This window comes from Perognathus longimembris, chromosome 9 (assembly GCF_023159225.1).
Source record: "Perognathus longimembris pacificus isolate PPM17 chromosome 9, ASM2315922v1, whole genome shotgun sequence".
In the NCBI taxonomy this organism is placed as follows: Eukaryota; Metazoa; Chordata; class Mammalia; order Rodentia; family Heteromyidae; genus Perognathus; species Perognathus longimembris.
Genome location: NC_063169.1, coordinates 72149114 through 72170787, shown reverse-complemented (window position 1 = coordinate 72170787; position 21674 = coordinate 72149114). Strand labels below are relative to the sequence as shown.

Below are 21674 nucleotides of genomic sequence, written 5' to 3'. Positions count from 1 at the left end.
TAAAAAATAATAAATTAACTAAAAGAAATAAAAAAGAGGTCACCCACTTCTGTATCTTGGAGTTCATTACAATATATATTATTTTATGTACACATGAAGAGGCATACAGACATTTCACCTTTGTGTTTCTCTCAAATGAGTATTCTCTTTTAGTCTCACTGTGTGTAATTATCTAGAATCCTGTATAATTGATCATATCCCACTGTATTTTAGATTTGTCACAGAGAACATGGATCAATGTATCTTTAACTTTTTAAATTTCCATCAGTGAATATCAGTCATAAGGTACTGGAAAGATAATCATGTTAAAAGTTGACTATCATATACAAATCATGTGTGATCTTATAGAACTGATGAGACAGATTTATACAAAAACATCCCCTTGACAAACACTTGAGCAACACCAAGTTTCAGGTGTGATGCTAGGCATTCTTAAAGTACTCTCCCTCAGTGTTTAGAATTCAATAGGGGACCAAGGTGGAAAAGGGCCAGTAACAAGAATCTTATCTTCACTACCGTTACACAGATAATTACTTTGGCTTGCAATATTTTTATAGCAATTGAGAACCAATTTTAAATATAGGGAACACATCATAATATTCCCCATATCCATGGTCTTCATTATTCTATAAGTAAATTCTATCGCTAATGTGCACAAGAGTAATTACAAGTATTCTGCTGCACCATTATCTAGTAAAGCCTGGCATTAAAATAGGGCTCTTCTGTTTTGTATTTACCTGCCAAGAAGAAAACAAACTATAATGTTTTCTACCTTTGATTGTTTCCCTTCCAAGAGAACAAAAAAATGCATTCGGCTGTGCCATTACCTCCAAGTCCAAGGATTCCCCACTGATACCCCACTCTATTTAGTCTTCCTCTAGCTGGTCAATGATAATGTTGTTGGAATGGGAAAGAAAGGCTGCTATCTCTTACAAAATTGTGCAACCCATTTATTTTTTTTCTTTTCTTTTCAGGCTAACTTTCATCCATGCCTTAGCAAGTATCAAGCCTCTACCTTGGTGGTGGCACAGGCATCCTGGTGCCTTTATCTTGGCGCCCTTCATTTCAGGCCTTCTCTGATCTAGTCAATCAGCAACCACTTGTCACACTTGGGAAATCCCACTGAGAACTCTGCCCTCCACATCTCTTTCATTATCTTTGCTACCATGCATCTCCTCAGTTTTTTTAGTCTTTTCTCGTCATTTTAATGTGAGGAAAGCATTTATTTCACTGTCTTTCTCAACTAAAAGTCAAGCTATAATCTTAAGATTATGGTTCTACTAGGCTTTTCCTTCTTCAGTAAAAACCTCAAGCAAGTTCTTATGTTCACTCTGTCTTTAACTAATGAAAGAGGCATAAGGGCCTCGAAAATGATCACAAAGAAACACTGCTAAAAGAATTCAAAGAACTTGTAACTGAAGAGCTGCTCTCTCCACTGACAGAAGTTCAACTATAGATGCCAGCCAAACCCACTCATAATCCCAGTCCCAGCAGGTTCTGTGTGGAAACTGACAAGAAGGTTCTAAACCTTATACAGAAACACAGATAACCCAGAATAAAACATTTATTAAAAGCAAAAACAAAAAGCAATACTGTCACTCACCTGATTTTATGGCTCTTTATAAATCTACAGTAACTAAGCAGCTTATTACTGGCAAAAAGTCATTATAGATCAGGAAAGGGTCCAGAAACAGAACCACACATACATGAGATTGAATAACTTGATAAAAGGTGTTCAGTGAAAGAAAATAAAGTGTTTCCAACAAAAGGTGTTCAGTGAAAGAAAATAAAGTGTTTCCAACAAAAGGTGTAGAATCAATGAAGTATTTTGTATGAAAAAAAATGAACACTGGGCTGGGCATCACTAGTTCACAGCCCAGACAAAAAGTCTGCAAGCTCCTCCTTCTCTCACCCAGCAGCTGGGTGCGGCTGTCTGCACCCATCAACCCAATCGCAGCAGGAGACATACAGAAAACACACAGGAAACAATAAATACACAAACAAAAGCAAGAAGGGAGAATCTATCTAAAAAACACACACACAAACCAGTAACAAAAACAAAAAGGGTTAGAGGTAAAGCTCAAGGGGTAGAGTACCAGCACAAAATCCTGAGTTCAAACCCCAGTACTACCAAAAATAAAAAGAAGAAACCTGATACTTAGCTCATGCCAAATACAAACATTAACCTGACTAACCTAAGTAAAACAAACTAACAAGCTAAAACAACAAAAGAATATTGCTGCATGGAAATGGATGGACCCAGACTGATGTTAGAGCATCATTATAGTCCTAGGTAACTACCTAAGAAAATGTACATTCATAGTAAGACTTGCACACATATGATCACAGCAGTTTTATCTAAAGAGTCAAAACTTCAAAAGTGGAAACAGCCCAAACGTACACCAACATGTACATGGTTTACTTCTGTGACAGATCCATACATTGAAGTTCTAGTTAATAACCAAAGGGAATTCTTAAAAAACAGTAACCATGGTGAGTTTGAGTCTCAATATCACCATGCTGATGAAACCAAGCAAAAACAAGGACTTAAGTGTATGATGCTATTCATATAAAAATTCTATAAAATTTAAGCTAGAGTGATGGACAGAATAGGGATGGGTCACAAAGAAGCACTAGGAAACTGACAATGAAGAAAATGTTCACAGAGATGAAATAGCAAAATTCATGGAACTATAGGGTTAAAATGTATAGCCTATTGTACTTCATTCCTCAGTTATTTTGTAGGAAAAAATTTGAAATAGTCGTTCTATTTTATTATTACACAATTACTTGCTAAGACAAAGGAGTGTATCTTTGCTTTGAAAGTTACTGCCAGTTGCAATTCTGATGGAAAGATTACAGTAAATACATAATTGTGACTGAATTATAAGCTAAAAATTTTCTGCATGGTTTGCTAACTCAACAGAATATTGCTAGATTTTCCTTTATGTTACCAAATTTAATCTGATAAAATACCACTGTTTCTTGAGTGCTAGAGTCAAAGTAACTATTAAAGAATATAAATGATATTACAGTCTTTAGTATAAATGAAATTACCTATGCCTGACAGTTAATCTTGATACCAATTTGGTAGGATTAACAGAAGCCTAGAGATTAGTAAAATGCAACCGACTAACTAAGTGAAGAAGACTTGTCCTAAGTGTGGGTGATGTCCAAAAGGCTAGGAGCCTGTATGTGAGGAGAAAGCCAGCTAGCACACACAGCTCCCCCCTTCCTGAACAAGTGCATCCCTCCTGGCAGCCATCACCCATGGACATCAGACTCCCCAGCCTTGCAGCAAGAACTCACACCGGTGCTTCTCCAGAGACCCAGAGACTCTCAGCCAGATGGAGTGGACCAGCTCTACATGTAATGAACAAGGATGTCTCCCCACTGGGGCCATCACCCATGGATATCAGACTAGTTTCTTCAGTCTCTCAACACCGATCCACACCAGCACCTCTCCAGGAAGTCCAAGACCTTCAGATATAGACTAAGGCTGCATCATGGGTAACCCCTTGTTCTGAGCTTTCAGCTTCATGAACTGAACAGCTGTTAAGTCTCTGCAGTATACAGTGCACATGCACCCATGTACATGGGCACATACATGCTCACGCATACACATACTCATTCCTGACTGATATACTATATAAGCAACATAAGAATTGGAAGGCTATCAAAATGCTAATAGTGTGGCTTTCCTTTGGAAGTAAAACTTCAGCCTGTTTTCTTCTTTGCCTTTTAATATTTTTTGACTTTATAAAGGAACATATATTAACTTTGTAATTGAAGAAAAATTGTTTTATATATATCTAACACATGGCTTCAGTTTTATACATATCTAGCACATTGCTACAGTGATAACATGGGTCTAGGTTTCACTGTTGTAAAACTCTTTCGGGAAGGCAGACGGAGAGCGAAAGGGGTAGGCAAACAGAATCATAATATTCAATGTACATATGTCAAAATGGTTTCAGGTAACTTGAGGGAACGGGTGGGGTTGGGAGCTGGCAAACAGCAGAAGGGGTGACAATGATCAAAATGCAATGTACTCATAAACTGATATGCTGAATTGAAACTTCTATGTACAACTACTTAAAAGATAATTTTTTTAATTAAATGAATTAAAAAAACAAACAAAAATAAACAAAAATAAAATCTTTCACTTTAAGTGCACAAATGACACTGGTAAGAATTGGCATGGCAGTTACATACCCGAGCAATGCAGTAGTCCTTAGGATTTTCTTTTTCCAGACCATACTTCTCTAAAGCTTCAGCCACAGCAAAATCTGCAGGATCTGTAGTAGACAGCAGGATTGTCTTGTAGGGAATATTTGGTTTTAAGCTGTCTGCGTAAATTCTCAATGTTCCACCTGGAAAAATAAATATCTTTGAGCACAACTTTATTTTAAGCAGATGACAGAAATAGTTGATGTTTATAATCACTTGTGTGCCAGCTGCATCAGGTAAAAAGCAAATTCTATACCACCACTCCATTCTGTTTCCTGTGAGATAACACATAGCAGCCACCTGCTGACCTAGTGACATTCTGCTATGGAGAACAATCCTGAAAGACAGGCCAGTCCTCTCTTCATGGAGAAGAGCTTTTACCTCGGTCAGCTGACTGGCTTCCCCAGGAAAGGGAAGGGCTCAGGGTTTCTCTGTGGTGTGTCCCTCTTCTACTAGTCCCCAAGTCCCCAGCCCTATTTCCTCCACTTCTACTTTCTGAGCCTCAATCTGCAGCAAGTTAAGTTAATATTAGCCCTGCTAAAGAAGCTTATTTTTAACAAGTGAACTAGGAGCCAAAAGACCTCAGGTGCTTTAGTCTAGATTCTTCCAAAGGGATTTGCCACTAGAATGGGATGCTGGTTTTTATTTTTATTTTTTTCTGTTAGTTTCTTTGTTTTGTCAATAGTGAGATTTGAATCCCAGGCCTCAAACTTGATCAGCTTGCTTGCTAGCTTGACTGATACTCAAGATGCATTGTATATATGAACTAACATCTTGAATCGAAACCCCTTTGAACAACATTTTAAAAAATACTCTTTAAAAAGAAGGGGGAGTGAGAGAAGGGGTGACACTGTCCAAGAAGAAATATACTCTTTACCTGACTTATGTAGCTGTAACCCCTTTGTATATCACCTTTATAATAAGAAAAATTTAAAGACGTGATAAAAATAAATAAATATAGTAAGGACATGTCCTAAAAGCTAAGGTAAGACTTCAGTGACCTCAATGTTACAGACCACAAAGCATGACAAATTTGATTCATCTGAGAGATTTAAAGACAGAACGTATCCAAAAGTCACTAAAGATGGCCTAGATATGGCCTAGTGATAGAGCGCTTGCTCGCATACATGAAGCCCTGAGTTCGATTCCTCAGCACCACATAAATAGAAAAAAGCCAGAAGTGGCGCTGTGGCTCAAGTGGTAGAGTGCTATCCTTGAGCAAAAAGAAGCCAGGGACAGTGCTCAGGCCCTGAGTCCCATGCCCTAGGGCTGCCAAAAAAAAAAAGAAGGGAGGGAGAGAGGGAGGGAGGAAGTGAAGGAGGAAGGGACGAAGGGAGGGAGAGAGGGAGGGAGGGGGAGGGAGGGAGGGAGGGAGGGAGGGAGGGAGTCACTAAAGAAAATCAGCATGGGCTCTACAGATATTTCAGTTTTGAGCAGCACTTCTTCTAAAGGGCACATCAAGGTGTGGTAGCCATAAAATTCACATCCATGTGGCCAAATGATGGCTATTGAATAAAATTATTTTTACTACCTGATAAAATATATTATAAAATCTGTTTAAAATAACAGTGTGGTTTTAGTATATTGAGCATTAAGTCATTCTGATACAAAAAAGCACTCAGTAGGTATGGGTTTAATTAAAAAGACTTCTAGTTCTAAGGTGTAAAGCCATGATACTACCTCAACAAAGATATACCTATATATTAACAAGAGAGCATTAATACTTTTAAAGTCCCATTACAAACTAACACCTAGGGCTGGGGATATAGCCTAGTGGCAAGAGTGCCTGCCTCGGATACACGAGGCCCTAGGTTCGATTCCTCAGCACCATACATATACAGAAAACGGCCAGAAGCGGCGCTGTGGCTCAAGCGGCGGAGTGCTAGCCTTGAGTGGGAAGAAGCCAGGGACAGTGCTCAGGCCCTGAGTCCAAGGCCCAGGACTGGCCAAAAAAAAAACAAAAAACTAACACCTATCTGTATAAATATACATTTCAGTGCCAAAGTGGCAGGTACCTTACTCTAACCCCATTCCAAAGCTGACTGTGCAGAGGTCAGGGGGATCACAGGGTTCCAAGAGCACCCTCCCACAATGCTCCTGTCCTTCTTGACAGCAGCGTCCTGCTGCGACCAGACAGTGCACGGCACTGTGGCAGAGAAGGACCCACTCTCCAACAGCTCTCACAGTCCTACACTTCTCAGTGAGAAAAGGCTGGACAGCATTGAGATAGGGCATCTTGGGGTCAACCACACTTATCAAAGAGTGAATACATCTGAGTTACGAAGACTTTGCAAGCCCAGGGGCCAACCCCACTGTGAATGAGATACTTGACCATCTTCTCAGACACAAGGACATCTGATATGATGCACAACATGAAACCCTACATCCATTCAAACACTTGCTCACTTCAGTCCCATAACATCTATCCAACTTCTCTTCAGGAAGACCCAGTCTGTCCTAAGTCCTAGTATTTTACAACGTGGACATTCTTCAGTTTTCTCTTGATGGCTCTTTCATACAAGATGGAAGGCCAGAGGCCCCTGTGCTTTTTATGGACAAGGCAATACAGTTGTGGGCATACTGCTTCTAATCATAAACCTCAAAGCCATCCTCTGTTCCCCCAGTCATCTATTCAGATCTGAATCTGACCGTAAACTGAAAGCTTATAAGTCCCAAGCTTAAAACTCTTCAGCAGGGCTGGGAATATGGCCTAGTGGTAAAGTGCTTGTCTAGCATGCACGAAGCACTGGGCTCGATTCCTCAGTACCACATATATAGGAAAAGCCAGAAGTGGTGCTGTGGCTCAAGTGGTAGAATACTAGCCTTGAGCAAAAAAAAAAAGAAGCCAGGGACAGTGCTCAGGCCCTGAGTTCAAGCCCCAGGACTGGCAAAAAAACAAAACAACAACAACAAAAAAAAACCAGGACAAAACAAAACTCTTCAGCAATTTATTAATAAAGCACATCAAACAGCACCCCCAATGGATGTAGAAAGTAAATGTGAGTATCTGGCAAAGGCTACATGACCTGCAAAAGGCATCCAATTTTCTTATAACTACCCTCAAATGTTGCATTCCAATCCACCGTAATACACATCATGACAAAATTGTATTAAGTGACTTAGAAAAATGGACACGCAAAGCTCGCTGTCCCTATCAAGACTGACATGTTCCTCAAGAGAGCGGGGACGCTGGCTGTGGCGAGAGCACGCCAGGCGCCTTTCTCCAGCGCAGATTTGCCTTCAGATTTGGCACATGCTCAGCACAAACAGGTATTTCAATGTTCCACTTGTCTTTTTTAAAATTTTGGCTTTCTTTTTTATATTTTCCCTGTTTCTCCTAATCTTTTTTCTTACTTCTTGATACATATATTTATTTATAAGCACGTTCAAATACTTGACAAGATAAAAAAATACTTTTAAATATTTAGGTCTCAAAATTATCCTCCTACAAAACTAATGAAATCAAAAAGTTCCTTGCTCTTCTAGTTTTTTGCTTTTATTCTTATTTTTGTTTTGTATTTCAGACATAGTCTGACTGTGTAGTCCAGGCTGACCTGAAATTTGCAACCTTTCTGCCTCAGCTTCCAAAGTGCTAGAGTGACAGGTGTGCATCACTTCAGAAGATTTTTAGTCAACAACAGTATCACAACTTTCATGAAATAACTGACTCGGCTTCAAGGTAGGGAGGGCTCGAATGAGTCTTGGAGGAAAAAGCGAGCTGCAAGGCCAACCTGGCTCACAGCTCAGTCTATCTAGAGACCTGCTCTGAAAGGTACTGCCCAACTCTGAGTCCTCAGCAACCTGTCAGGTAATAGAAGTAGATGCATCTCATAGCACAGTCCATGGAGTCTGCCTCCTGAATGTAGATCACAAGCTAACGAAACACAAATGAACATGTCTACTAATGAACACAAGCATGAGCACAGCTCATATTCAATAACTCCTGATATGCTGCCAAGTAGAAATGCAGTGTACAGTACATGCTGGCAAGTGGAAGTGCAGTGCACTGCCACTTACAACAAATACAGATATTCTGTCCAGTGAAAATCCACTGTGCAATGCATTGTCACTTATGCAAGTGGAAATCCATTGTGCAGTGCACTGCCACTTACACAAATACTGACATTCTGCCCAGTGGAAACCCATTGTACAGCACTGCCACTTGTACAACTGGAATGCAATGTGCACTACACTGTCACTAACTTCTCTAGATATACTTTACCCTGGAGATGTAACAACTCTAGATTTTATAAAAGAAAATCTCTAAAGTAAAAAACAAAAAACAAAAAACAAATCTAAGTGTAAATCAATATGCAAATACTGCCACATAAATAAGAATTATGTGATTGTAAAAGGCAGCAACTCAATGTCCTTATAGACTATACCCACACGCGATCTCACAAATCTTAAAATGTTTTCAGTAACATAATTCTAACACTTCTATTTTTATTTTGACACTATTATTATGCAATGTAGAGAGAAAAAGGTAAACAATGATACTAAGATAAGGCAAACAAAAATACTAAGAAAGCAAGCATGTTATTGTAAAGAGTATCTATATTTTCTAAAATCACAGTAGTATAAATGCATGAAGAACTCCTTACACCAGCAGCTATCTCTTAGCCTGCATATTATATGTGCAGCTGAACAGAATCCTGCCCAGTAAGAAAGCTACCCAAGACCACTGGAACTATTTAGGACTTGGGAGAAAAATGGAAAACTCTCTCAGACTCTAGACATTAATCCAACAAATCACAAAGGAGTAAATAGTTTTAAATCCATGAGTTCATTATAACAGTCACAGCTACCTCTAAAGGATATTTAAGTATTTGTATCCCTTCTATACCTGTATGTATATTGATATAGACACAGATATGCACACTTATCCCAGTATATGTATCTGTAACTGTATCTAAATTTAATCAAGGGAACAGAAAAGACAAAAGAAAAAAATGGTAAATAGATCAAAAGGACTAGAAGTAAAATCTGGGCAACAAAGGACCTTGGTTCTCAAGATAAATCAAACCAACAAAATGAAGAAAGAAAATTAAAAAGGAAATTTTAGAATGACAAAAAATCAATCAACATGGGTCTAATTTTAATCTCAACTCCAAAAGATGACAAAGTATTTGGTGGTATTAAAGAATTACTGTCAATTCTTTTATATGTGATAATGGTACTGGTATCAATTTTGTTTAAGAATCTTCAGCCTTCAAAAAAATGTACCAAAACATTTAGAAATAAAAGTTTGTAATCTGCTTCAAAATATTAAGTTTTAGAATAGGAGAGCAATGTATTCTAGGTTGGGAAAGAAAAAAGAAATATTAGTTGTTTCTTCATTAGTTGGCGATGGGTACATGAGACACATATGTATCATCTTTTGTACAGATTTGCAATTTTCCAGAATGAAAGACCTAAAGACACACATACTCATGAAAATTTACACACTTACATATACATAGATAAATAAGAACACATACACATAGAACATGGTTCTCATTTTGGAACTGTTTAAAGGAATAAAGAGAGAGAGGAAAAGAGAGATGGGGTGAACAATTTCAAAATATATTGTAAATATGTATGAGGATAACATAAGGAATCTCTATGGAAGCTGTTGATCAACAAGAGTTAGAGGAATGACGAAAGAGAAAGAAATAGTTATTCTGATTAAAATATATGTATGTTTGAAATACCATGGTGAAACCCTTCAGTACAACTTATATAAACCAAAGAACAAAATGAGCTTAGAAAAGTAAGATGGATTCTGTTATATATTAAGGGAGAACCAGCGGGTGGGGAGGGCAAATAAACCAAGTGAGGATGAATACCGTTGAAGTCACTTAGTTACATGTATGAAAGCAGAATAATGAAGCCTGTTGAAACTGTTTTAAGCAATAGGGCTAAAGGAGAGGGATAAAGGAAGTGATTTTGATCAGGATACATTATATGGGTATATGAAAATGTCACATTGTACAACTAATGTATCAATTTCTTTTTAAAAAGCAAAGCTGGGGCTGGGAATATGGCCTAGTGGTAGAGTGCTCACCTGACATGCATGAAGCCCTGGGTTCAATTCCTCAGCACCACATATATAGAAAATGGCCAGAAGTGGCGCTGTGGCTCAAGTGGCACAGTGCTAGCCTTGAGCAAAAAGAAGCCAGAGACAGTGCTCAGGCCCTGAGTTCAAACCCCCAGGACTGGCAAAAAAACAAAACAAACAACAATAAAAAGCAAAGCTGGTGGGGAATTATATGTTATTAACTCTATTTCTGTGTTAACAGAATTCTTCATAAGACACTTACAGTACATAGCTGTGTACTACCTCATCCACTGTTTGAGTTAAGAGTGATGCATATATAGCAAGTGTAATCAAATGCTCTTTACAAAAAATATGGAAAAAAACAATGCAAGCTGTACCTGAATCAGGCCGCCCATCAGAACTCCGAAACTCTTGCATTCTTTTTTCCAATTTCTGTTGTCTCCGCCGCTTCATTACCACCTCAGGATTAGAAATTGTTCGAGTAAAGCTAGTTTCAGGCATGTCTTTATAAACTTCAGCAGCCAGACGAGAATTCTCACTACATGGAAAAAAAGCAACGATGATATTTAATATTTCTCCCCATTAGAAATACAAAATCACAGAAAAACTAGTGATAATGTCACCTGGCTACATCTATGTCCTAATAGATCTGTTGTATACTATTAACCATGTCCTTTCACCATGATTTAACGACAGCAGCAACAACAAAATAGTTTTTCTCAAAAGAAACTAGTGATGTAAGCAGAAACAAATGAAAACTTCATCAATTTATACAACTTAGTGGTTATATGTTCAATAAGATAAGTAAACTATGCATTTCAATAATTTTTGCATCTTTTTTGGGGGGGAGGGGGAGGTGGTCTTTTTTTTGGTACTTGGGCTCGAACCCAGGATGTTGCACTTGCAAGGCAAGCACTTTGCCACTGAGCTACCTCCCAGCCCATGCATCAGTTTTATCCTAACAGCAAATAAGTGATATTGTACCCCAACATTCAAAATACAAGTAATTATTTACTTAAGAATCTCATTTAAGGGCTGGGAATATGACCTAGTGGCAAGAGTGCTTGCCTCATATACATGAAGCCCTGAGTTCGATTCCCCAGCACCACATATACAGAAAACGGCCAGTAGTGGTGCTGTGGCTCAAGTGGCAGAGTGCTAGCCTTGAGCAAGAAGAAGCCAGGGACAGTGCTCAGGCCCTGAGTGCTCAGGTCCTGAGGCTCAGGACTGGGGGAAAAAAAAGAATCTCATTTAAGCCAGGCACCTGGAATCCTAGCTACTCAAAAGGCTGAGATCTGAAGATCGAGGTTCAAAGCCAGCCTGGGCAGAACAGTCTATGAAGCTCTTATCTTCAAGTAACCATAAAAAGCCAGAAGTGTAGCTGTTTCAAGTAATTCTACCCTTTAGCAGTATAGCTCAGGGGCAGTGCCCAGACCCCAGAGTTCAATCAACTTATTTTATGGCCTGAAAACAGGATTCAAACTCAGTACCTGATGCTTTTGCTCACTGGCTAGTGCTCTACCAATGGAGCCATGCCTCCAACCCCTAAACTTCTTAGTGATACACATCCAAGCCATAATATACCTGGTAACTTACCAAGTGTGTTACATTTGAAAAAACATCTGGCTTAAAGCACAATTCTGAAATGTTTTACCTGTCTTCCCCTTGAGAAGGTCTATCTTCTTTATCAGATGCCTGTCTCAAAGCCTCTTTTTCTCTCTTCTTCTTTTCCTTCTTTTCTTTCTTCGAAAGAGTTCTCTTGAAGTTCTGGATAACACCTTCTTTTTCCTGCTTTTCAGGTCCATTGCTTTGAGCCTTCTGATAAAATTAACATTATCATCTGTTGGCCACCACCTAGAAATCACACAGGCTCCCCATGACCAACCTACCTTCACCTCACAGGCTACAACTAAAATTAAAAGCTGTACGGAACAAGGTTTGAGGGCTGGGAATATGGCCTAGTGGTAAAGTGCTCACCTCACATACATGAAGCCCTGGGTTTGATTCCTCAGCACCACATAAACAGAAAAAGCTAGAAGTGGCACCGTGGCTCAAATGGTAGAGTGCTAGCCTTGAGCAAAAAGAAGCCAAGGACAGTGCTCAGGCCCTGAATTCAAGCCCCAGGACAGGCAAAACAAAACAAAACAAAAGAACAAGGTTTGGGGTGATGTCAATGTTCTGTACCTCAACAGAGGTGACAAGGATATAGGCACTTATTAAAACCAAGTGAACCGTAAAATCAAAATCTGCGCATTTTAGGCCTGAGGTATGTCTCAAGTGGGAGGCCTAGCAAGCATGAGACCCAAAGTTCAAGCCTCTAGTACGACCAACACCACAAAAAAAACCAACTCTATGCATTCCATGTAAAAATTTTGTCTCAGTTTATAAGCAACAAGCAAGCAAAAAAAAATTTTTTAAACCCTCGAAGTTACTACAAACGACATAAAAAAATGGATTTTCAGCAAATAAAACCCCAAACAAGTTACCATCAAATAACCTGAGTAAAAGGGACCTAATGAAAGTATGGAAACAAGGAATCTAAAGCACTACTTCTTCCATGGGTACTTTTCTTTAGGCTCAAAGGAAATGTTAAAGAGTAGTCACAATCGGGCTGGGAATGTGGCCTAGTGGTAGAGAGCTGGCCTAGTCATGCATGAAGCCCTGGGTTCGATTCCTCAGCACCACATACACAGAAAAAGACAGAAGTGGTGCTGTGGCTCAAGTGGTACAGTGCTAGTCTTGAGCAAAAAGAAGCCAGGGACAGTGCTCAGGCCCTGAGTTCAAGGCCCAGGACTGGTAAAAAAAAAAAAAAAGAGTAGTCACAATCAACTGGCTGTAATGAACCAAAGTTCTTACATATTATGTGGCTACAAAAATATCTTAACTTCTCTGCTAGAAATCATTCATTTGCTTACATATTCTTAATCTGTATTTCAATCTACAAATATAGCCTGCTAATAGATGACACAGAGCCACAGTATGTAAAAACTAACAGATAAAGAGTTAAAAAGTAAGAAAAAGAACCACTGTATTGAGAAAGAAAATAGTTATTATGTGGAGAAAGGAAGTGAGGAAGAAAAAACATCAATATCCCAATTTTTCCTCTTATAGCAGCATTGTGATGGTCCTAAAGCAGGTTCAAATATGTCATATGTCAATGTGGGTCTGTGGTCCACAGCAAAGCATAGAGAACAACAGACTGAAATCAAACATGGCCAGCAAAACAATGGAGACCACACTAAGTTTGTATCCATCTGTTGAGATGTAAGCAAAATCAATTACATCATCTGTAAACTGGGCCCCAGTGGCTTACAACTGTAATCCTCATTACTAAGGAGACTAAGATCTGATGATCATGGTTCAAAGCCAGCCCGGGCAGGAAAACCCATGAAACTTTTTATCTCTAACCACCAAAAAAGCTGGAAGTAGAGCTATGGCTCAAGTAGTTTAGCATTAGCCTTGAACACAAAAAGTCACTGACAGTGCCCAAGCTCCAGGACTGGTACCTGAATGAATGGCTAGCATAAACATCTGGGAATCAACATACAACAATTACACCAGACAAGAAAATTTCCTGCTGCTAAGTGTGAGTAATAAGCCCTTATGCAATCACTTGACGGGGAAAAAAATGAAACAATCTTCTCAAAATATATTCCCAGCCTTCGCATTTTCTATAATTTGTTAATGCTGAGTTCTTGTGTAAAATGTCCACTTTATTTGGCACAGAATTATAGTTATTTTCAGTCCACATCTGCAATTTGTACTATTCAACATACACACAAAAAAGTTCCAGGTATCTTACCACCTCAGGGGAGAAAAGTTTTAGAATCATTCTATGGTCTCATCCAAAGAAATCCAAGAAAGCTTGCTGATTCCCAGTCTTGGCATATATAAAATGAAAAAGTTTTAAGTGTGGCTTCTGAATTTGGTTCTCAAAGTTTATATATGTTAGTAATTTCCTTTTCCTTTTTGTTTCATATTAGACCAATTTCAATTTTATAACTGGAGAGGGAACTAAAAGCAATGGCTTGACCATTAAGTGCCTCAGTCTCAAAAGCTTACTTAAGAACTCTTCCTTTTACTGTGTTGAAAATGAACTATATAACTTGTGGGTAGGGATGGGAGGAAAAAACCTTGGAGAAAGCAAAGGATGGTGTGACACTGTCCAAAAAGAAATATACTCTTTAGCTGATTTACATAACTGTAACTCCTCTGTACAGCACCTTTATAATAACAATAAAATTTAAAAATAGTAACAACTCCTCTTTGGCCAAGTGCAGGTGGCCCATGCCTTTATTCCAAGCAACTTAGGAGGCTGAGATCAGAGGATTGTGGTTCAAAGCCAACCCTGGCAGGAAAACCTACCAGCCTCTTATCTCCAATTCATCACTAAAAAGCTGTAACTGGAACTGTGGCTCAAGTGGCAGAGTACTAGCCTTGAGCAACAAAGCTCAGGGAAGTGCTCAGGCCCAAGTTCAAGTCCCAATACCAACACAAAAACCAAAAAAGAAAACTTCTTTGAAAAAGTGAGGAAGCAACATTGAAATTACCAGGTGAAATAAAAGAGTAAGAGAGAGAAAAACAATTCTTTTCTAGACAGGGTAAAGGTATTTAGGAAAAAATCAGTCCTCCCACTCCCCCTTCTTGATTCCACCAGACAGGGCCAGGGATGACGAGAGTCTGTGTCAGACCCAAGTGAAGGCTCCCACCTTAGCAGGGATTGCATCGTTCTCATTCTTAAGGACAAATCTGCCCTCTCGATCATCTTTATTCCAATTCAACTGCACAACTAGAGGCTTCTCATCAACGTCCAATCTTCTTTCTTCTTCAAAATATGAAATGGCAAAAAATATAAGGCATGGTTAATTCATGGCATGAGTGCAATAACCAGTCCTATGATATACATTTCATAGTCATAAAGTACTTTATTCCTCTGCTGAAAGACTGAAATGTACTGTTCATGTTAAATCGGATTTTATCTACTGGCACTCTGTTGCTAATGTGGTGCTAGTTTTGCCAGGAGTTTCTTTTAAGGGGCTTTTTAAAGAGAGTAAGCATCTCTGTGGTGCACAGTAATATACTACAATGAAAACAGTAGGATAGGCAATACAAAGGAGTAATGTAGAGTTGATTATTCAACAAAAAGATTGTCTTAACCTCAACCAGGCTATGATATAAAGGTCAGGATGGCTTGCCTTTCATTGTTACAATGAGGTCAGCTAGACAGACAGGAGAAAAAGCATATCACAGAGCACAGAGACATTCACTGCAGTCTCAAACAGAGGACCCAGAGTTCTCTCAGTTGGCTTAGCATTTCTAATGCTATACCCACAATTTAAATATAAAATGAGCACCAGCAAAACAAAAGGCGAACATTCCACTTGATAATGATGATGATGATATTAGTTTTGGCAAATATGGTTCCAAGTGCTTATCAGAAAAATGCTACAAGGAAGCCAATGAGAGCAGGGAGCAAGAGCAGCTCCAGGTTTACTGTGGAAAAGGGAACAAGGGTGAAGCAAGAATGAATAAAGGCCAAGAGCCGCTGGCTCATATCTCTAATCGTAGCCACACAGGAGACTGAGGATGGTGGTTCAAAGCAAAGCTGGGCAGGAAGCTCCATGAGACTCTCCCAACCAATCACTAAAATTCCAGAAATGGAGCTGTGGCTCAAGTGGTAGAACACTAGCCTTGAGTAAAAAAGCTTAGCACCAGGCTCTGAGTTCAAGTTCCGGTACTGCCAAAAAAAAACACACAAAAAAACGGACAGTATTTAAAAGGACGTGGAGACTTACTGGCTCTTAGTAAATATTACATATCAACAGTAGTGCTAAGTACCAAGATACAAGAATAAAACAAATTACTATTCTATTAACTAAAAATATGACATAAAATGAGATATATTAACATAAAAAAAAAGAGAAGATCAGGAACAGTGGCTCAGGCCCACCTATAATCCCAGATTCTTGGGAAGTGGAGATCAGGAAGATTGTGGTTATCTGCTCAGGAAAAAGTAGTGAGGCCCACACTCAACTTATAGGTCAGGCATGACAGCCTTCTGTAATCCTAGCTATGTAGAGGGTAGGTAGGCGATCTGCCACTGGAAGCCAGCCTGGGCAAAAATGTATTAAATATGTTTGTATGAAAGTAACTAAGTAAAAAATAACATAAATAACTAAAGCACAAATAAATAAAAATAAGAGTGTCTTCTCACAAGATTTATACTAGATCAAAATCCTTCATGGCATCATGCAGTAACTTTCAGCGAACTAACATAAAACTGGCTGGTAACAGTTAAAGGAAACAAAGGGGGCAATTCCTGGAGCACCGCAGAGAATGACCTGTGAACTCGAGGTGCTCTGACTGTCTGCAACCTCCTATCTCCAAGACATCTTCTGCTTGGTGATGTCACACACTTTCACCTTCCATGGCTAATTGAATCCCCAGAAAGAATCCTATTTCTAAAAAAACAGAAGCGTAGTTTCCCTATAGGTGGTGTGAGGGTGGAAGCTGGCAGGTAGACATGCCGGGAAGCACGGTAACATGCAGAGAAATGAAGTGTTCAGGGGAACTGTGGCTCCCAGGAGCTCCTGACCCACTGTGCAGCCGGCTCTCCATTTGGCCTGACACAGTCATGAGTGAACACTGTCTGAAAACCAATGAAGATGATCACTGAGGGCTCTGAGTCCAAAAGCTCAGCAGGCCTAGGCGGCATAACCCTGTCAGTAGCAGCTGTGATCAAAAATGAAATGAAAAACTTAAGTTTTCTTTTCATTTTATAGGTACTATTTTTTCAAACATCCACCATACTATTAGCTGTTTAATACCTACCAGTAGTCTGGATTGAACTACTTAATAAATAATCTGAACGATTCTGTGTTTCTTTGGTTTAGTGGTCTCACTAAAAAGTACTGAGACACCAAGGCTGGAGTGTGGCTCAGAAGTAGAATACTTGCCTCTAGCATGCATGAGGTCCTGGGTTCCATCCCCAACATTGTGGGGGAGAGGAAGGTATTACTGAGATACCAGGGCTCAGTGAAGCTGCCCTGGAGAAGTTAAGCTGCAGGCTTGGACCCCTGACACCTGAGGCCCAGGTCTCGGTGGACACACCATGTTGTTGTGTAGAAGGTGTACAAGGGCATAGGTTCAGTGGACAGAGACTACTTCTTCCTTTATATAGTTTTATTCTATTTTGCTTTTTAATTCAGAATAAGCTGGGGCTCAAGTGAGTCTATAGCTCATGCCTATAATCCCATTACTTGATTCTGAGACCTGGAGGATCACAGTTCAAAGCTAGTCCAGGAGGAAAAGTCCCTGAGTCTCTACCTCTGAAAAAACTAACAAAAAGCCAGGCTGGAAGCATGGCTCAAATGTTAAGAATGTCATCTGAACAAGCAAGCTGAGAAAGCAGGAGGCCCTGAGTTCAAACCCCAGTACTGCCAAAAGTTAAAAAAAAAAAAAAAAAAAGAAAAACCACAAGAAACAACAAATCCCAATGGTAACATTAGAGACCAAGTCTGTGAAACCAAAAACTGCTTCTCAAATAGTATTCCCCACAGGACTGGGGCAGCGACCCAACAGTATGTAACTAAAACCAAACAATTACTCAACATATAAAGGTCAAAAATCGACCTCTCAGGGGAATACAATAGCTCAAAAGCTATGTATGTACGTTCATATAAGACTACTGTCGACATATTGTCTAATATTGACATTACATTTAAAGCCCTAGGTGAACTTTCTTGGGCGTGGCCACGTGGCTACTGTATATGTTCTTGATACATTGTATATTGTATATATGTCTAACTGACCTAGAGAAGGGATAGAAAAACAGGGTGTAAGATATCACAAGAAATGTACACACTGCCCTACTACATAACTGTACCCTTTTTGCACAACACCTTGTCAAAAAAATTGTGTTCAATTAATAAATCAATTAAAAAAAAAAGAAAAACCACAAGAAACAACAAATCCCAATGGTAACATTATCCATACACCAGAAAGCCAGTAGGTGACCTATCTCCTATGTGTATAACACCTAGATGTGTTCATTTTAATTGTGAAATGTAATACTATTTTGGAGAAATAATCATACATAAAATTAAGACTCATCCTAATCTCCAATAAAAGCATGTGCAAGAACTTCCCAGACATGAAATTTCCCAACCTGTCAACCACTGCCTCTGGCAGTGGTGAGCATGCCCCTGGGCCCTGATTAACATGTCTGTGGAAGGCTATGCCCCACCTGGGTCCAGACACAGGCCCGGAAAATCCCACCAGAACACACTCACCTCCACTGACATGGACTTCATAGAGGGAGTACTTGGGAGAGGACAGCATGCGCATATCAGGGCGGAATTTTTCTGCCAGGGTTTCAATCACATCTTGAGTGGTTGCAGTGCTAGAGACACGAATACATTTTGTTGCAAAGTTTCCAGCAGCTTTATCTTGAAAATAAAATCTCATCACTCCATGGAACTCCAAATCCTAAAAAAAAAGAACAAAATGATACATTTTAGGAAGAAACATACTTTGAAAAGATTCCATTTTCATAACAAAAAATGGCAATCATTTAAAAAATATTTATCATAAATATCTGAGACTGAAATTCAGAGATGGGATTTTAGTGTCCAAGTTTAGTAACAGGCCATGGGGTAAGTTGGTTACACTTACTCTTGGCCTCATCTCTCATGTTGTTTTATAAAGAATGGGTGTAGAACAGTGAGATCAAGAACATCAAGAGCCAGGCACACCATAGCATTCATTATTTAATTCCAACTTTATAACTGTGGAGTTAAGTAGATACTATCAGCTAACTCTACCCCATAGGTCTGGAGATATCATGCAGAGGTAGAGTTTTACATGCCAAAGTTAGGATCTCCAGCACTAGAGGGGGTGAAGAGGAATCATGAAGTTGAGTACATTAGAGTGAAATAAACAAACACAGATAAACCACACAAAGCTAAAGCAGAAAACGAGGCAGTAAGGCACATTTCTGGTTTGATGGGTAGGAGGACCAAACCACAGATTCTGGGACCAATGGGGCCACCATTACAAGACAGGAGCAGCTAAACAAAGCTGAAAGATCTTATAAACATCACCATGTTAGTGTGGTAACCCTGAGGCCTTTGTAACTGTGTATGTGAAAGAAGCTTCTGAACTAGAACCTCAAAATAAGCACCATTTAACATTAACACGTACAGCTAGCCTGACACTGAGCTACACATTCACTTAGGCAGTATTTCCCAGCTCTCCTTCCCACGAGAAGGAGTTCCTCTCCCTTTGCCAGATTGGGAGGTATGGCTCAAGTGCTACAGCTACCAGCCTGGAGCAGAAAAAGGCCCATTAAGAGTGCAAGGCGTTTAGCCTACTTGCTCAGGGAACTGTTGGTTCTTTGAGGATTTGTTATGGAGGAATTTAATTTTTTTAGTTCTGCATATATTTTAGATATGAGGCCTTTGTCCGTTGTATAGCCGGTAAAGATCTTCTCCCAATCTGTGGGCTTTCTGATCTTGCAAGCTATATCCTTTGCCCTGCAGAAGCTCTGCAGTTTGAGAGGAAATGAGAATGGCCAAGAGACACATGAAGAAGTACTCTACATCACTGGCCATAAAAGAAATGCAAATCAAAACAACATTGAGATTCCATCTCACTCCAATGAGAATGTCCATTATCAGGAAAGCTAACAGTAACAAATGCTGGAGGGGATGTGGCCAAAAGGGAACCCTACTACATTGTTGGTGGGAATGTAAACGTATTCAGCCACTCTGGAAAGCAGTATAGAGATTCCTTAGAAGGCTAAACATAGAGCTCCCCTACGAACCAGCAGCCCCACTCTTGGGCATCTACCCAAAAGATTACAAGCAAGAACACACTAAAGCCACCAGCACAACAATGTTCATCGCAGTACAACTTGTCATTGCTAAAATAGGGAACTAACCCAGATGCCCCTCAGTAGACGAGTGGATCAGGAAAATGTGGTACATATACACAATGGAATTTTATGCCTCTATCAGAAAGAACAACACAGCCCCATTCCTAAGGAAATGGAAAAAATTATACTAAGTGAAGTGAGCCAGACCCAAAGAAACATGGACTCTATGGTTTCCCTCATAGGGAATAATTAGTACAGGTTTAGGCGAGTCACAGCAGAAGATCACAAGAGCCCAATAGCTATGCCCTTATGAACACATAAGATGATGCTAAGTGAAATGAACTCCATGTTATGGAAATGAGTGTTATATCCATGTTGTAATTATTTTCAACATGCCATGTGAAACTGTAGCTTTTCTGTTGTTGTTGCTGATCCTCTCATATCCCCTTCCTGTGGTTTTCCCCACACTATCAATGCATCTCATCTGAGTACCCTGGATACTGTATATATGTGTATTAGAAGTAGGGAAGAGAAAGGGAATAGCAAAATCGAGAGACAAAGGATAAAAAGACAAATGACTCCAAAAGCAATACTTACAAAACCATTTGGTGTAAACCAACTGAACAACTCATGGGGGGGTGAGGGGAAGGGGGAGGGGGGAGGGGAGAATGAGGGAGGGGGTAACAAATTGTATAAGAAATGTACCCACTGCCTTACGTATGAAACTGTAACCCCTCTGTATGTCACTTTGACAATAAATAAACAAGTATTGGCGGGGGGGGGGGGGCGAAGCGCAAGGCCTTGAGCTCAAGCCCCAGTATTAGCACAGGGTCTCTACTTTGGGATTCATTCAAGTATCTTGCACTTCAAATTCCACTACCTCCAGCACATGCTCCTCAGGAAGGACTTTGTATAGCAAAAATTACTGCAAATTTTATAGAAATTTAAGTTTTTATAATTATGAGTGCAGTACTTTCATCGAGAAATTTTAAGATGTGTAAGCCATCTTTGTGTCACCCCAGTCTCAACATTAACTGGAATGCCCTTGATTCCTCAAAGGCTTCCTCAACCTAACAGCAAATACTACAAATGAATACCTTAACCTCTATGACAATCACTCAGCTAACAAGGTATGGAGTATCTGTAGTATATTTATCTAAAGATAAAAGGAACATGAAAGCACCAGTTATAGCAAAAAAAAAATTTTTAAGGAAGCTGCAAATATAAATGTTACTCCCTTACTAGACGGTTCATCTTCTAGCCTTAACAAAATGCTAAGATGACCGAAAAAGGCAGTAAACCCAAGAGGAAGTTGGATGTGAAGGTATCATTACTGTACCACAGCACTCCTGTGTTCTGGGACCCCTGATGCTGTTTTTAACATAACAAAAACTCTCCAGGTCCTAAGAAGCCTAAAAAGCAACCTACAAAAATTTAGCTTTAAGCCAGGTATCAGTGGCTCACAACTGTGATCCTAGCTACTCAGGAGGTTGAAGTCTGAGAATCACAGTTCAAAGCCAACCAGAGCAG

General features: G+C 39.5%; 1 protein-coding gene across 15 annotated transcripts in view; it reads right to left on the bottom strand.

Moving 5' to 3' along the window:
* Positions 1 to 21674, bottom strand: part of Afdn (afadin, adherens junction formation factor) — a 117460-nt gene that overhangs the window by 75946 nt on the left and 19840 nt on the right. For 8 of the 15 annotated variants that reach the window (XM_048354438.1, XM_048354446.1, XM_048354442.1 and 5 more), the window contains exons 2-6: positions 18562 to 18757; positions 14980 to 15095; positions 11925 to 12088; positions 10648 to 10808; positions 4216 to 4373 (exon numbers count right to left, since the gene is read on the bottom strand). In XM_048354438.1, the coding sequence (XP_048210395.1) occupies positions 4216 to 4373; positions 10648 to 10808; positions 11925 to 12088; positions 14980 to 15095; positions 18562 to 18757 (795 nt within the window). The remainder of the gene's footprint in view (positions 1 to 4215; positions 4374 to 10647; positions 10809 to 11924; positions 12089 to 14979; positions 15096 to 18561; positions 18758 to 21674) is intronic. The other 7 variants (XM_048354440.1, XM_048354450.1, XM_048354451.1 and 4 more) reach the window with 3 other exon arrangements.